Source organism: Agelaius tricolor, unplaced genomic scaffold (genome assembly GCF_023055355.1).
Source record: "Agelaius tricolor isolate 1412-34295 unplaced genomic scaffold, bAgeTri1.0.p SCAF_9, whole genome shotgun sequence".
NCBI lineage: Eukaryota > Metazoa > Chordata > Aves > Passeriformes > Icteridae > Agelaius > Agelaius tricolor.
In genome coordinates this window covers 24,759,277-24,774,831 of record NW_027269269.1, presented here as the reverse complement: position 1 = coordinate 24,774,831, position 15,555 = coordinate 24,759,277, and the positions used below count along the sequence as shown (strand labels likewise).

At 46.4% G+C, this 15,555-nt stretch overlaps 1 protein-coding gene and 1 long non-coding RNA gene across 4 annotated transcripts in view; one reads left to right on the top strand and one right to left on the bottom strand.

Moving 5' to 3' along the window:
• The window catches only part of IGSF11 (immunoglobulin superfamily member 11), a 105,195-nt gene extending 93,762 nt beyond the window's left edge, over positions 1-11,433 (bottom strand). The window contains exon 1 of one of the 3 annotated variants that reach the window (XM_071433320.1): positions 11,302-11,433. In XM_071433320.1, coding sequence (XP_071289421.1) covers positions 11,302-11,374 — 73 coding nt within the window. In that variant the 5' untranslated portion in view covers positions 11,375-11,433. Of the gene's footprint in view, positions 1-1,772; positions 1,797-10,723; positions 10,851-11,301 lie in introns of those variants that run through there. The other 2 variants (XM_071433322.1, XM_071433321.1) reach the window with 2 other exon arrangements.
• A 382-nt stretch (positions 11,434-11,815) lies between these two features.
• On the top strand, positions 11,816-14,812 carry LOC139592918 (uncharacterized). Its single transcript, XR_011680139.1, has 2 exons — positions 11,816-11,954; positions 13,071-14,812. It is a non-coding gene; the product is annotated as an uncharacterized lncRNA (long non-coding RNA).
• Positions 14,813-15,555: the final 743 nt, after the last annotated feature.

Sequence of the window (15,555 nt, the reverse complement as noted above, 5' to 3'; positions counted from 1 at the left end):
TATTTTCAGGGTGAAGCCACACCATGGGTAGAGAGTGGGTAAGGAAGAAGGGCTGCATTAGACCCAATGGAAACCAAGGTTCCCTTAAGCAATGAAGAAAATACTTCACAATGCCTGAGGATCAGACTCACTCTTCTCTGTAGGAGTGCCCTGGCTAGCACATCTCCACCATGCAGGGCAAAACTCACACAGAAACAGAACTTGAAGGCAGGGCAGTCACAGCTCAGACCATCCTGGGCCTCCCAAACTATCCCTGATCTGATCCTGATTAGCCCTGGCTCATCCTGCAGCAGAACCCAATCGGGAAAGATTTCCTCCAAAGTGTCCTGAAGGCACAGATTATTTAAGATTGCCACCAGTGTCACACTGCAGACAGCATGTGAATAGGCAGCAAGCTGGAGGTGAGGAGGACAGATACCTTGCACACACAGTCCCCTCACCTGTGACCCCAGGGCCACCCCTCTGGGGGTCCCAAGCAAAATATTCATCATGAAGATGGTCAAGACAAGGATGAGGGAAGAACTGCATTTGATTTAGTTGCTGCAGATTTTCTCTAGAGACTCAGAATAGATAATCACCCATGAGCCACTGCCACGAAAACTCAGGATGAAAAGTATCCAGCAGGCCACTGATTAAATCAGTGGCCAGGCAGCATTGTCCAGTGGAGAAGGCATGGGCTGGCAGTCAAGAGATGCAGCCTCCAACCCCAGATTGGCCATGGGAGTCCTGCATGACCATGGAAAAGGCACTTCCCATCTCAGGGCCTCAGTTTTCCCCATGAGCTGCATGGTGATCTAGATAACAGGGCTGTTACCTGAGTCAGTGAAGAGAAAGATTATACAAAGATTAGCATTAAAAAAGTGGGTGGGCAGAGCACAGCATAGATAGGAAGGGTTCTGAAAAATACATGGGCCTCTGTCTTCATGCTCCTCATCACTTTCCACAAAGTGGTTACTAAAAGCAAAAATAGTATGCTCTCCCTACAAAGGCAGCACACAGCAGACACATATATTTAGTTCACTGTGAAACAAATACTGACTTTAGTCCAAGGTAGGAAAAAGGTACCCGGTGCTACAGAGAGGGAGAAAGACAAAGATGACTGAAGTCACCCAGAAGCAAGAAAAAGGAAAGAATCCAGACCTCTGGGACAGATTCAGCTGAGGTATAAACATTGATGTTAGCCATATCCAAGAAGGTCAGGAATAAATGACAAAGCTCTCATGAGCCTGACCTGGAGGTCCATCAGGTGCTAGATGTGTATAGGACGAGCACTCATCTTCCTGCATATCAAATGAGTAATTTCAAATCCCCAAATAAATGGTAGGACACTGCAGAAGAAACAACCCTCAGGAAGGACAGGACAGAACACCTTTTCAGTAATTTTATTTTGCAGCTTTTTCGGCTTGCATAGCTATCCCCCTTGCCTAGCTGAGGATGTCACATGCTGCTTTTCCTCTCCCAGGAGACATCAATCTGTCACTAGGGCCACTCTCTCGACACTATCCCCCAACATGTGTTCTCTACCCCTTCTGCTTGCTCGGAGCACAGAAATGACAGCACAGAAACCCAGTGGCAGCAGGTGGGAATGGAGCCCACATCCCCTAATCCCAGTGCTCTCAGCCAAAAAAAAAGAAAAAAAAAAGGGAAAAGCAAAAAATAAAGAGCTCCCCCAATCCCCTGTTTTTTCCCTTACATGCATAGCATCACTGCTGCTGAATTGCAGCCTCAGAGAAAGGAAAGAAAGAGGCCCAAAAGGCAGCTAGGAAACCCACCGTCCATTGGCTTCCCTCCACACGAGGCGATCGGACTCCTTCTGCTGCAGTGCCTTGGCAAGCACACCTCGCTCTGACTCAGCACCTCGCCGGCACCTCCTGTCAATTATTCCCACAAACTGCTGACGCCGGAAGGGCTATTTGCAATTAGGATGCAACACAAGCCGGTGGCGGTGGGATGCCTCAGCTCCCCTCCTTCACCTGCAGCAGTGCCCTCGCTGTGAGCCCTCTGGCTCGGGGCTGGAGCTCCCAGCGAGGGTGAACCTGTGGGGGACGGGGCACGTAGTGCAGGAGGGCTGGAGGATGGGGACCGGGGGGTGGGGGAAGCCTGCCTGTGCTGTACCTATTCAGTGCAAAAACAGACAACTGCTGTCAATGTGGCAGCTGAAATGAAGTCTTGCAAAAAAAAAAAAAAAAAAAAAGGCAAAAAAAAAGGCAAAAAAAGAGGCAAAACAGCCACGGGGAATAAGGGCGAGAGCAGCGAGAACAGATGAAACTATGCAGAAAAGCTACAGGAGAGCTAGCACAGAGCATTCCCCAAAGAACAAGCAAAGCACAGCCTTGCTGCAGCTCTGTGCAGCTGAGATGCACAAGCCTGCTCTCTGTGTCCGAGGCATTTCCAGCACAGAGAGGGAGGCGCTGATTGCGGATGAGTCCCGTAATAAGGGCCCAGGGCGCAGCAGCTGTTTCAGGGGCAAAAGGAAGAGCTGCCCTTGACAAGCCAAGGACATGACGATTGTGCAGACAGACTGAGGCCATTCTGTCCCTCTGCCAAGTAGCCAAGGTCCTCCCAACCTCTCCGAGTCACTAGCTCACACAGCCAGAAAGCCAAGCAGGTCTGCACACGAGCAGCTCCACAACCCGTGGAGATGTTCAGACAACAAACCCCATCAAACAGTGAAGATCAACCACACAGTTAGGGAAGCAGCCCAGAAAACACACACACTCAGCGATGCCCTGCAGAAGCCCTCCATCATCTTCTGCTTCACTAAAGCAACCCATCTTCCACCCATCCCTGTCTCCTTCCCTGGTCATGGGGAGCACCAGGCCCCCTTCACTGGCACAGGCAGTAAGAGGCAGCAGAGTGAGTGATGCACTAAATGCAGGAAATCCCAGGGACCCTTTGACCAAGAAGAAGGGCTGCATTTGCTGAGATATCACCTCCAAACCAAACATTTTGGGGTGCAGCTAATGCTGATAGACCACATGGGAGCACAGGTCAGAGCAGGTGGTGTGGAATTGGAGCAAAAACTCCAAGAAGCACTTCAGGTTCGATGCAGTGAACCAGCCCCTACAACATGATGCAACAACCTCTTTATACAGCCATACCAACCAACACGGTGTCCAACATGCCTTGCAGTCTGTGTGCCCACAGCTGCAGAATTCATCACAGGCTCATACCCTGCCTCAAAATCCAGTGTGGGTAAAGAGGCAGAGGCATCAAACTGCAGAATGGGTGATATACAAATCTCATCTAGATAGCTAAGGCTGAAAAGGGAGAAAAGTTAACTAAAAAAAACTCTCACTAAATCAACCTGTATTTCCCAATGGCCTCCTGATCAGGTAAAGAATATCAACTGCACTGTGTGGAGTGAGAGCAAAGGAACAAAGTCAAAGAAAACAGAAAAAAATAGCAACTTCAGCAACATGTGCAGGAATTAGCTAAGAGTCACAGCAGGCTACAATTCTGCAGCGTCTAAAAGAGCATAGGCAGGACTTGGAACAACCTGTCCCAGCACACTTAGAAGCTTAAGCCCTGCAACTGATCTAAAGATACAAAGTAACAGTGACTGCTACACAATCAAATTTAACATCCCTCCGAGAAATACAGTAGTTGAATTTTGCATTGTGCCTCTTACATGTTAGAAAAAACAATTAGAAGCAGAAAGGCTCAAAACAGCATAACTCCAAAAGCAGCGGAACTGAAATTGTTACACTGTACACTGTACAGTGGTGTGTGGAAGCAATCTCAGCATCATCACTGAGGAGGTACTCAGTGCTCTAAACAAAAAACTGCTGAGAAGCAAGAGAACACATTGTATGGCCAAACAACAGAAACAAGAAGTGATTCAGTCTAAATAGTTGCCTCATAAAATGGTAGATAGGACTGAAAACAAAGCTGAAGGCCAAGTGCAAAAGCCAAAACCCAGTCACTTCAGTACATTTAAGAGACAAGTCCAGAAGTGCAGAACAGTTGAAGAAAGAAATTTCTCAAGTGGCTGTAACTAGCAAAGACCAGCAAACTCTTGCTAGGTCAGGTGGTTCTTGAAGCTGGTGGGCTCTTCATAAGGGAGCTACAGGCTAACCTGGAAGTGTCAGCAGGGCTTGTTTAAAACAGCCCAGTACCCTAAGCCCATAAAAGTACACAATAAGGGACAAACCAAGCTCAGGGGAACTTGTGGCCCGGCAATCCACTCTAATTTTGGAAGGAAAAGGACAGTACTAAGTAATTAATTTTCTGTCACTTCAAAGTGCACCTGCTAAACTGTTCTGGGCAGGACGCCAGTCCACTGCCAGACCTGTACCCTGCTTGCCTGGCGTGGGAACTCCTCCCCTTGCCTTGCCTCCAGTGGGGTTCAGGCCAGCTGAGGTCAGGCTGAGTCCGGAGCTGCTGCCCCACTCCTCAGTGCCCAGGCTCAGAGGCATGGGAGCCCCTCTCCCCCTGCCCTCGCTCTGGCCCTGATTACAAGGGATTACCCCCAGGTTTCTAACCAGTTCTGGGGTGGTTTAATCTATTCCTTAATATCTGGAAGAGAGACAGGAAGCTGGCAAAGTGATTTGGGCTGGCTGAGACAAAAGAAGATTGAGAGAGACTTCCAAGGGATCTGACAAAGCTGAGCAAGTGGGCAGCATAATGCAGGATGAAATTCAACATTACCAAACAGACAGTAATAAGAACTTGAGAGAATAATCTGAACTACTCATATACCATGGGGCTCTAATTCAAATGTAATCGCTTGAGAAAAATATCTTGGTATCACTGTGAACGGCTCAATGAAAACATCTGTTCAACATACAACGGTGGTCAAAGAAGCAAGCAAGCTGTCAGGGTGTCTAAAGGCAGAGGCTGAAAAGAAGGATGCTGGAAGTATCCTAATGCCACCATGAACACTGAAAGTGCACCCTCAGCTGGAATTGCTGGGGTTACTTCTGCATGGCACATTTGAAAATGCCAAAGGCACAGAAAGGTTTCATCATTCATCAATCAAAAACACTTAATGGTCAAACACTGTTAAAATTGGGACAATTTAACTTGGAGATGAGTTAAATAGAAAGAAATTATCAAATGGGAATGAAGAAGTGAAACAGGTACATCTCTGTGAGTTTTGTTTGCTTGTGGTCTTTTTGTGTTTGTTTGTTTTTTCAAGAGAAAAAAAGAAAGGTTGTTCAGCATAACTGAAGAGCAGGAAACATGACCAGACATAAGGAAAATATTGTCATTTTCCTTTTCTGGTTTTACTTTTTCTACTTATTCTAAGCACAGACAATAATTAACTACCAGGAATGATTAACCCATGCTATAGTCAAGTCAAGAGCTCAGTAGAAATCACATAGGCCCATGCATTTATAAGGATACTGGGAACATCCACAGATACATCAGGTAGAACAAAAAAAAACTCCCAAAAATAGAATGAAAAAAGCATAACATCACTATACCCTCATGCTTCCAGGCACTAGCCAACCTCTAATTAGTGGGGATTAGGAAGTAATCCCCCCAGTGGGCCTGCAGAGAGGGTGTGCCAGCCCACTTGCTCCTGGCAGAGCTGTTAATGTTCTGGGCAGAGGGAGAGCTGAGCCTGCAGCCCACCCGCAGCCCCTCTGCTCGGGAGACTGAGGGGTCAGTGTGTCCTGGGCCACTGCACACCCACCCTGCCAGGCACCAGCTCAGGACACGGCCCAGGGGGCTCACTCAGCCCAGCTCAACCTGGCCCCTGGCAAGGGGCAAGTTTTACATCTGCTGCTTTGCAAGCTGGGGGGCTTGCCTGAGGAAGGGGAGGAGATGGATTCTTTATTCACTCTGCATTGGTAGAAGGAATACATGACTTAATTCATTTTATGGCAAGGAAATGGAGTGTGCTCATACCCTAAAATTAAGAGAAATTTGGGTTTTGTAGGCATTGAAGTCCAGAGCAATGGATACACCAGCCTATTCCTAGGGCAACCTGTAGTACAGACATGACACCAGACTCCTCTTTGCTAAATATTTGGCACCAGTTTCTCCTGAGGAGGTTTTGGCACCTCCCATTAGAGCATCCAGATTTGGCCATGGCAGCAGAGACCAGTGGGCTGACCTGGCCCAGGACTGCTTAGACAGGCTGCTGCAGAAATGCACCACAGATTGCAAACAGGGTGTCTTTGCCTCCCCACAAACAACACTCCTGGCTTCAGCATTCCTGGTAAAATCAAAGCCCAGAGGTATCTGGAGTAAGTGGACTTCACACATTGGCTTTCTCCTGCTGATGCTTGTGAAGCAGAAGCTCATGTTCTCATAGCTAGGTTGGCTCATGAGAGTATGAGAAAATAACTGCACAAGTTTTTGTCCCTAAATAAGCAATCTGATCAGCATAATACCAAAATTACACTTGAAATTAGCTTCATGCAGAGATGCAAATGTACAAGTACTGCTATGCTGCCAGGAGGAGAGCTGTGGCTCTGCACATGCACAAATAATAAGGGACTGAGCTCAACCTGCTAGTCCTGTTCTGATTTCTCCAGTGACTGTTCCAAAAGGGGAAACAAATATTAACAAATATTTGCTGTATTTCTTAAATAGAAACTTGACTTTTTCAGTACAATGCTCTACAGCACAATGAATAAGGAAAGGACAAGAGCAGTGCACGTGTACATGGTGTTTGCATACATGTGTCAAGATGGCAAAAATAATGGGCAAAGACTGTGCACAGGTACCACCAATTGCTGCAAGTTGGTTTTTATCTCTGTTCTTTTAAAATGTCCTGTAAGAATAAAAAAGCAGCAACCACTAAAGCTTTACTGAAGTTACTTCCACTAAACCAAAACTTATCAAACATGGGATGTTTTGTAAAATCATAACTTTGTTTCAAAAGAAAAACAGGGAGGAAAAAAGTCAAAAATGCAGAAACATTCAATTTAAGCATCTTTGGTATGAAAAATTTTGACTTTTCACATCAAAATATCTTTTTGCTTAGGGTACTTCCTTGTATTATAACAATACAACTCCACAAAGAGACAAAATATCAGTGTCCTAAGATGGAATTTCTCTCAAAAACTTCCTTTCAAAACCACCAAAGCATTTGACTTCCACTTCCATTTAGAATGAAGCCAAATACCTCAATCCTGATGAAATAGAGCAGCCCAGCTCAAGCAGTGAAAAAAAAGGCAGGAGCCAGGACACAAGTGACCTCCAAAACCAAAGAGATGAAAACTTTTAAGAAAAAAAAAACCAAAAAAAACTTAAAAGTTCACTCTGCACAGTTAAAAATGTTGTGCTTTCTCCCTGGTGCACAAGGCATGAAACAGTTGCAAGAATAAAGTAGGGAGGCATATGACCAGGAGTCCTGTAATTGCGACTTCTCTAAAGGAGAGACTGGGCAAATGTCCTACCTGACAGCAAGAAAATCATTTCATCTCTGCACACATCAGTTTTCCATGCTGTAAATCAAACTGACTTCCCTCACAAAGTAAGTTTGGAGACTCTCAATTAGGTAATGTTTATAAATAACTGTGCAAACACAGGGTAGTAATAACCAGAGAACTGTCTTTGCTACATTGCTGTCTGTTAAACAACCAGGAGCTAAATTTTTCTCTGAACACTTACAAAAGGGAAGGCAGCATTAATGCTCCACAAGGAGGAAACTACAAAGAACAGATTTTCAGTGCATGCACTTCTCCTTGAAATAAACTGTGTTAAAAGCACTTTACTTAAAAAGCACGATGATAGTAGCATCCTGCTAAATATAGATGACTCACCACAATTTAGTAGTGAACATCCCTAAAGAGGACCATTACATTATTGCTTAACCTGCTGCATAAATTTAAGCATCCTCCTGTGGTTACAGTTTGTTCCAAGACACTCAAGACTACTACCAGCATCCACTGACCTTCAGTGGGTCACAAGGTCTCTCTGAGTCTTGCTTTCTCCATCTGTACTATTGGTATAAGAATAAAAACACTACTCCCCCAAGAAGGCAGGAAAAATAATTCCTAAGTTTCCTAAGTTAAGGAGTTGTTTATACCATACTTTGTATATCCATATTACTACTGAGCAACTAAATATAGCTGCTCCTGAGGCACTCTGAGATCCCTAGAGAACAGAATCTTATAAAAAGAAAATTGCAGTTTAGGCAATACTGAAGAAACAGAGATAAAGAATTGGTTTCCAAAATAAGGGAATGATGCCCACTTCAAAAAGAAGTAGTTAATGCATCTGTGCCTATTGCTGGGGACCAAGGTCAGGTCACGAGCAAAATGATTTATCTACACGTCACAAAACCACACAGCTTGACACAAATGGCAATCTGTTCCAAAAAAACACTGCAAAAGCATGGCAGGGCAAGGGACTGACACAGTACTCCCTTTCTAGGCCTGAGGACCTGGTGCAGGGCTGGGAAGCACGGGTGGGTAGGAGAAGGGTGCTGCAAGGCCAAAAGAGTTTCAGCTGTGAGAACCTCAGACCGACAGGCGGGTGACTCCAAAAAGTCATGTGAGGAGTTGTAGACCTGCTGTTGCATTAATCCACTACAGCCAGGCACCCTCACCCCCTGCTCTTGCAAGATCCGTCTGCAGTGGACTGTAACACACTGAAATCTCACCTGTTGCAGTTCTGTGTCACAGGATGCAAACACCATGCAGTTAAAAAACACGTCAGCTCTGCACTCTGACTGTACCCGATGTGTGATTTCTACCACATTTGACAATTTGCAGGATGCTATTTCTGGAGACATAGGAGGATTGATTAGCAATCCCAGGTTTGGTTTCAAAGCTCTAAAGAGAATTCCCTCCTATCTTTTCCTAGATTTCTCCTTGGAAAATATTATTTCCACAAAAAATTATTATGCTTATAATGTTTTAGAGGGAAAACATAGATGCTGCCCTTGGCCCAAGACATTAAACAGGGATATAATAGGCCCAGAAAATGGGCAGCTAGCACCAGTTACAAAGGATAATTGTTATTTTACAAATTGCAAAACAACATAAGAAAATGGCTCTATAATAATTTACTTAAGTCAATCATTCACTATGAAGTCTAATTTTATTTTATTGTAGGTATAAAGTGTGAGAATGATGAAATGACCTCCAAAGTCTTTTTTCCCCCCAACTTTCATTTTCTTGGCATTAAGTATTTTGCCTGATTATACACTCTTACAGTTTCAGATCCTTCTTCTTTTAAATCTTATTTTTAATTTAGAAATCACCTTGCATATAACCCCTCGTTTTCTTCTATCTTCTAAACCAATCTAAAATCTCAAAAATGGGGAAAAAAATTTAAAAATCACTCTTCCTAACCATACTTGGCAGCCCAGAGCAGAAACACACTTACTAATCTTCTGCAAATGTTGTTTAGAAAAAACTCTCCCAATTTAATTTCAGCTTTTCTGGGTGTATGTCTGTTCCTTATCTCTTACAGTGTTTTCTTTTCAAACTCAAGAACTACCAAAAAATATGGCCATGTTGTGTTCCACAAAAATAACTGTGTACCACAGCTATTTTCATCTACCACCATCTTCGAAAGACTTTTCCTAAGAAAAAATGAAAAAAAAAGCCAAGCTTGAGACATAGGTGTTTCATTCAGGTAACTATGAAGACTTAAAGGAAATTGCAAGAAAAACCATTACACTATTGCAGATAAATATTTCATGGAAAAGTGTGCTTTCACACCTAGTTCTGTCCAATGTCACTGTCCCCGTGTGCCCTCAACAAAAAAAAAAAAAAAGTAAATATTGAGTCAATGTTTAAAAGGATGATTAAATATCCCTTCAATTTTAACCTTATATCTGATTACTGTTGTATGTTTCTGCAGTGACATCATGTCAACAGAAGGACTTCACCACTTATATGCCTTTAACTGGAGCAAGTCCAGTAACTCCATAGACATTTACACCTTTGCAATGACTGCAGGCAAAAAAACCTGTAGCACTGAGAACCTGAAAATAATTGAACTTGCTTTCTAAATTGGGAAAAAGAAAAAAAGCAAATCAATAGTGTGAAGTATGAAAGCTGAGATTATTTCTTTCAACTTAATGCTAGTAAACTTTATTTTTTTTCCATAATTCATCTCTTTGAAGTCAGCAGGTGCAATTTCCAGTTAATGCATGAGACTCAGACTCCCAAACATTTTCTGAGGACAGGAATGCAGGGTGCACTTGAGGCTGAGGCATTTGTGAAAAGTTCATTTATCCATCCCAAGACTTGTTTCTAACCAAGTCCTGGGTAGAGGGGAAAGCCTGCTGTGCCTTGCAGGGCAGTGAGAGCTCGGCACAGCCACACAAGCCAACACAGCCACCCAAGCAGCAGACTCCACCCCGATCCCGACTGTGAGGAGGTTTCATCTAGACCTTGCTGAGACATCTCTGGTCCTCTCATGGGACATCCCATCGTTTCTTACTGTCCTCCCTCTGTCTCAGGGACCTCTTGCAGCAAGTTTCCCAGTTTCCCAGCAGTGAAGGTGGCCCAGCTGTTTCAAAGCTGTGGGCTGCTCACTGCTGAGCTGAGCTCTGCAGAATTGCTTAGCGGGGGTCTGCATTAAAGGCCAGACCTTATAACCGAGCAGGCTGCTCTAAAGTTTAGCATTACTTGAAAGGAGGCATTGCCACCTGATCAACAGATGAGCCTGAACATCTTGCACTTGGTAGTTTCTTCTGCTGCCCTTAATGCAGCACCTCCTGGTGCTCCCCGGCAATGCACTAAGTGATGTGAGTAGCATCTGTCATACGCAATTTGTTTCCTCTCCGCACAGAGACCAGGGAACACACCTTATTTCGGAAGGGCTATAGGGGGCGGGAGGTGCTGGAGTCTCCACGTCCCCGGGGGCAGGCACGTATCTTAGAGCTGAAGCGGTGCGCCGTGTGCCTGGAAGGAGGAGGCAGAGGAGAGGATGGGGGGGACACAGGGGGCTCCGAGCAGCCTGTCACCATCTCTGCGGAAAGTTCCCTGCTGCCTCAGGGCCTGAGGGATAGACCAGAGTTTTCCACACAGGTGAGCTTACCAAGGGGCTAGGCCCAGACAACTGAGCCTAACGTGAAGCCCAGTTTCAAGCAAGTTTTACGGCACGGTAAAAAATAGATTAAATAAAATATGTATATATAAGAATAGTAGGAAGGATGGTGCGGCAGAGGCAGCAGAAGGAGCCGAGCAGAGCAGCGCTCCTTCCCCACGCCTGCCTGCAAAAGCACTCGCCCGCCGCCGCATTCCCGAGCATCCCCGGCGGGACCGCAATCAAAACTTCCCCACGCGCGGGGCACCGCCGTGGCACCGGCGGCGGCGACCCCGCGGCCGCAGGGCGATGCCCCGTGCCGGGTGCCGCGCCCCGCTCCGCCCGTGCAGCACTCACCTCTCAGGGCCAGGAGCGCGGCCAGGGCTGCCGGCACCCACCTCCCGCCGCCGCCGGGGCGCCGCCGCGTCATGCCGGGCCGGGCGAGGGGCGCGGAGCGGGCCGCCGAGCCCTGCCTTTCCCCGCCGCCGCCGCAGGTGCCGCCGCCGGTGGTGCCGCCGCCGTCCCGGGACCGCCCGCTCGCGGCGAGGCTCCGCCGTGCCCCAAGCCCCGGTCGCCCGGGGAGGGCGGCAGGCGCGGCGGCCGGACCGAGAGCGCAGCCTGGCGGCCCCGAGCCGCCCCCGCAACCCGCCGGGCTGCGGCTGTCACCCCCCGCGCGGCACCGTCCCGGCGCGCAGCGGCACGTCCCACCACCCTCCTCCTCTCTCCGCGCAAATTGGGGGTTCCCCCCTCCTCCCCTTCCCCGCCAACCCGGCGCCGCTGCATCCGTAGGGATGCTACACGGGCCAGGGTGTGGAGGTGCGGTCGAGCGCAGGGCTGGAGACTGCACCCCCACCGCTCCTCCGGATCATCGCGGCAGCGTGGGGGCTTCTTCTTTCCGGAACCTGCCTACAGCTGCATTGAAGACGACAGCGGCAGCGCACAGCAAAATATTTGGGATGGTCTGCATGGGACTGGTCACCGCTGCAGCGCACGGTATAAACACTGCAAAGGTATGAACCACCCTAACTCCGCCATGCAGGAGCCTGGGAAACACGAGCATTCCGCACTCCTGTAAAACCGACCAAGGTATCTCCAAAGGGTGTGAGGCAGTTCTCGGAGTTGGGGAACTGCAATACTGTGTAACGCAGGAATCGCCAACAAGTTGTGTCACAAGCTTAAGTCAGTGCAGTTCTTAAGGCTGCACAGAAATATTAATCAGTTGAAAATCAGCACACATCAAGTGTGTATGTAGATGGTAGAAAAGGAGGAAAGGAACCCTTTATGAATTTAGGATGAGCTTGTGGGAAAGGATCAAGCAGAAAGCTTGCACAGAATGACACCTTGCGCACAGCCAGCTCCCTGTCCAAGTCTGATCATGGTAGTTTTGCTTTGTGAAAATAAGCAGTTTGACAAGGAAAACTCTCTAACAATTCTGTCAAATGTCCAATTATTTCATTCCCCCACTCAACGTTTCCTCCCCACCAAAGCACAGCTATGCAGCCTTTGCGTCCTGCAGGCAGCAAATCCATTTTGTCATGCTTCTCCCCACCCCCACCAGTCACAGTCCCTGGGAGCATCCCCCTGCCCAGACTACCCTATTGCTCAGCACTGTTCAGGTTTCTGCCTCCTCAGATGCCTCAAAAGGTGCTCTGACCCTTTACATGGCTCCACTACCCCTGTGAAGAGGGGTGGGGGAGAGCTGCACCCAGGAGTGAAGATGGCAAGGAAAAGTCTCAGGGGTAGAAAAACATAAATTTCTTTAAGAACCATGAAAAAAAAAGCAAGCTGGTACCCATAACAACAGTATGTGGAAAGCTAACTACCATCTCACCAGCCTTGGTTAGCCTAGGTTGAGCTCTGCCTTGGACAGCATCAAGCTTTGGCAAACTTCTATCAGGGGACTAGGTAAAAATGTCACCCCAGCAGTCCAGGTTTACCAGTTATCTTGGTTCTGAAATAAAACTACTAACTCTGTTTAGAAGGAGCAATGGTTGACCTACCCTTATCAGGCAGCAAAATTGCTCACTACCACATGGGTTGGGATTTCATTCAGCAGGTGGGGGCTCAGAGAGGCGAGAAGGCATCACATGGTGACTCAGGGGATGTACCCTCTGGCCTCTTTTCAGGTTGGTCTGGTGCCTGCTGCATGTTCTCCAACATCAAACCTGCTGATACAGGTGTTCTGACAGCTCTAGCACTCTAACAAAGCACCCTTCACACCAGCCCTGCCATGGGCAGGCAGACTTAAAGAGGGTTTTGCTCCATTACGGAGCCAGCTCTTGGCAAAGGCTCAAGCAGCTGAAGTATAACACTTCAGAAAAATATCGAAGGGAGAGCCATGAACAGCCCAGCTGTTCCCCCATTCTGTGGCAATATGGGAATTGAAGTTTTCTCAGACTCTCTCAGATTGCTTCTCTTTTCTCCAGCTGACTTGCTGCATTTTTCATCAAGCAAAAGGACAAAGAAAAACGATGATTTTATGATCAGAAGCAGTTCCAGGAAACCTCCATCCTTGTGCATACACACAATGACCACCTTGAGGAATACAATGAGTATGTCCACACATTCACTTACAATGAAGGCCCACGAATGTTTCTTGCCAAACATAACCTCCTTCAGCAAACTCAAGGGCAGAGAGCACAGAGCATGTTTGGCACAGTGGCCTGTCACTGCCCTTACTCCTGCAGATCACTTCCAAGAATGAAAAGATGCAAAGTCAAATCAAGTGAAAACAAGAAAAATTGCATATTCTCCCTAGGACTGCCGCACTGCCTTCCTGATCTGCCAAGACTTGGAAGCTGTCTTGACCTAATGGAAATAAGTGTGGTTTTTAGTATAAGGACACACTGCATTTAGCAAATGCCATCCCAGCTCACTTTGGACTGTTCCTTGCATCCTGCTGTGCATCAGCTGGCAGGTAAACAGCAAAGATCAGTTCACCCTCTACAGTAAATGAATTAATGTGCTTCCTAAAAAGTGCAGTGAGCATAATGTGAACTGAGAGCCTGGTGGTCAGAGGAAGCATTTCTGCCCAAAATGGACCCAAATTACTCCCTCCTGATACAAGCTGCTAGGATCAGGGAGCATTTTAATCAGCTTTCAGACCTGGTCACCGCAGCAGATACTGTACCATACCTACGAACCACAGTGACACAGCAAGTGACTTTAGCTGCTTCTTGCAGCAACTGCAAGAACAATCTGTGGCTACACTCCAGAAGGATGGAGCAGCCACAGGGAATAATAATCTTCAGATGCACCAGTCAGTCCTCTCACTCTGGCTCCCTCTTCACCTTATCACCACTTCCAAAAATAGGTTGAAGATTGTACAGAAAGGACGTGGCCGAGGAGATACTGTTCCTGGAACTCTGAATTTCCACTTTAGCTGTCCTTGAGCCTTCCCCAAAAGATTAGGCTTATGCCAACCATTTATCCAGTGAGTGCAGCACACTCCAGCCTGTTGGACACTAGAGCTATGAGCACAGATATTTACTGCTCTAGCAGTCCATTTTCCCACCAGCAAGCATCTATACCTCTTCCTCAGCATCGATGGAATAGTACATCATGGATAGAGGAGATGTGCTTTGCCATATCCCAGGCATCAGATGCTGGCAGATAACCACTGCAGGACTCAGTTGGGGCACATTGCTCAGAAGAACACGCACAGGATCCTTTAACTGAAGGGCTAAGATATTTCCAAGATTGTTCATGCTAGGCTGGGCGAGGATAGGAAAAACAATAAAAGAAAAAGAAAAAAAAGAAAGAAAGAAAGAAACCACTCCCACCTTCTTCTTTTGAAAGAATTATGATAAGTAATGTAATTCTCATGTCTCAATGAAAAACATCTTTGTGAGTAAAATTTGAAAAGGAAGCTTTTTTCCAGGATGATGCTACTTTTTTTTTTCACTTTTGCATTAACATGGCTCTAAAAATCCAGTGGGGATGCGGTTGGGTTCAAGGGCTGCAATAGATGTCAGGTCTTACATCACCTTTGCTGTCTCCCAGCTTGTTACTGGGTTATCTATTGTCAGATGGGAATTTATTGAAGGTGACATTGCTTACAAATTGATCAAAATCAGCTTCAGTGAGGTGTCCTTCCAAGATATAAAAAGATGGATAAAATTCACTCAGTTGATCATTAATAACTTCAGTCTGTGAAATTGGTTATCTCCCTTTGACAGACGAAATAGAGTTTGCAGATTGAACTGTTTTAATCCTATCTGAGAAGAAATATGACAGCCCTTCAAATATATACCCAATTAACTATGTCTGTACCTTTTCAATAAAACTAATTCAAACAAAACCCAGGATTTATTTTGCTGAACACCTGTGTATACAAAACAGAGGTCACTAAATAGAAGAAAAAACAGTGATAACCCTGTCAACTCATCTATCACAGTTTTTTTATTTCCTATTGGCCACAGGACTAGTTATGTGGGAATTCTGTCCCAAGTGTAAAAGTTTGAGCTTTTGAAAGCCTGCATAGTGGAACAAGAAGGAGCATCAGGAGGGAGATGTGCTCTCACTGTCCAGCACCAGGTGCAGTCCAGTGCAGGCGCTGTGTATCTAATGCATGGCCATCATAGGCTTTTGGGTGAGCCCTCTCCATGTGTT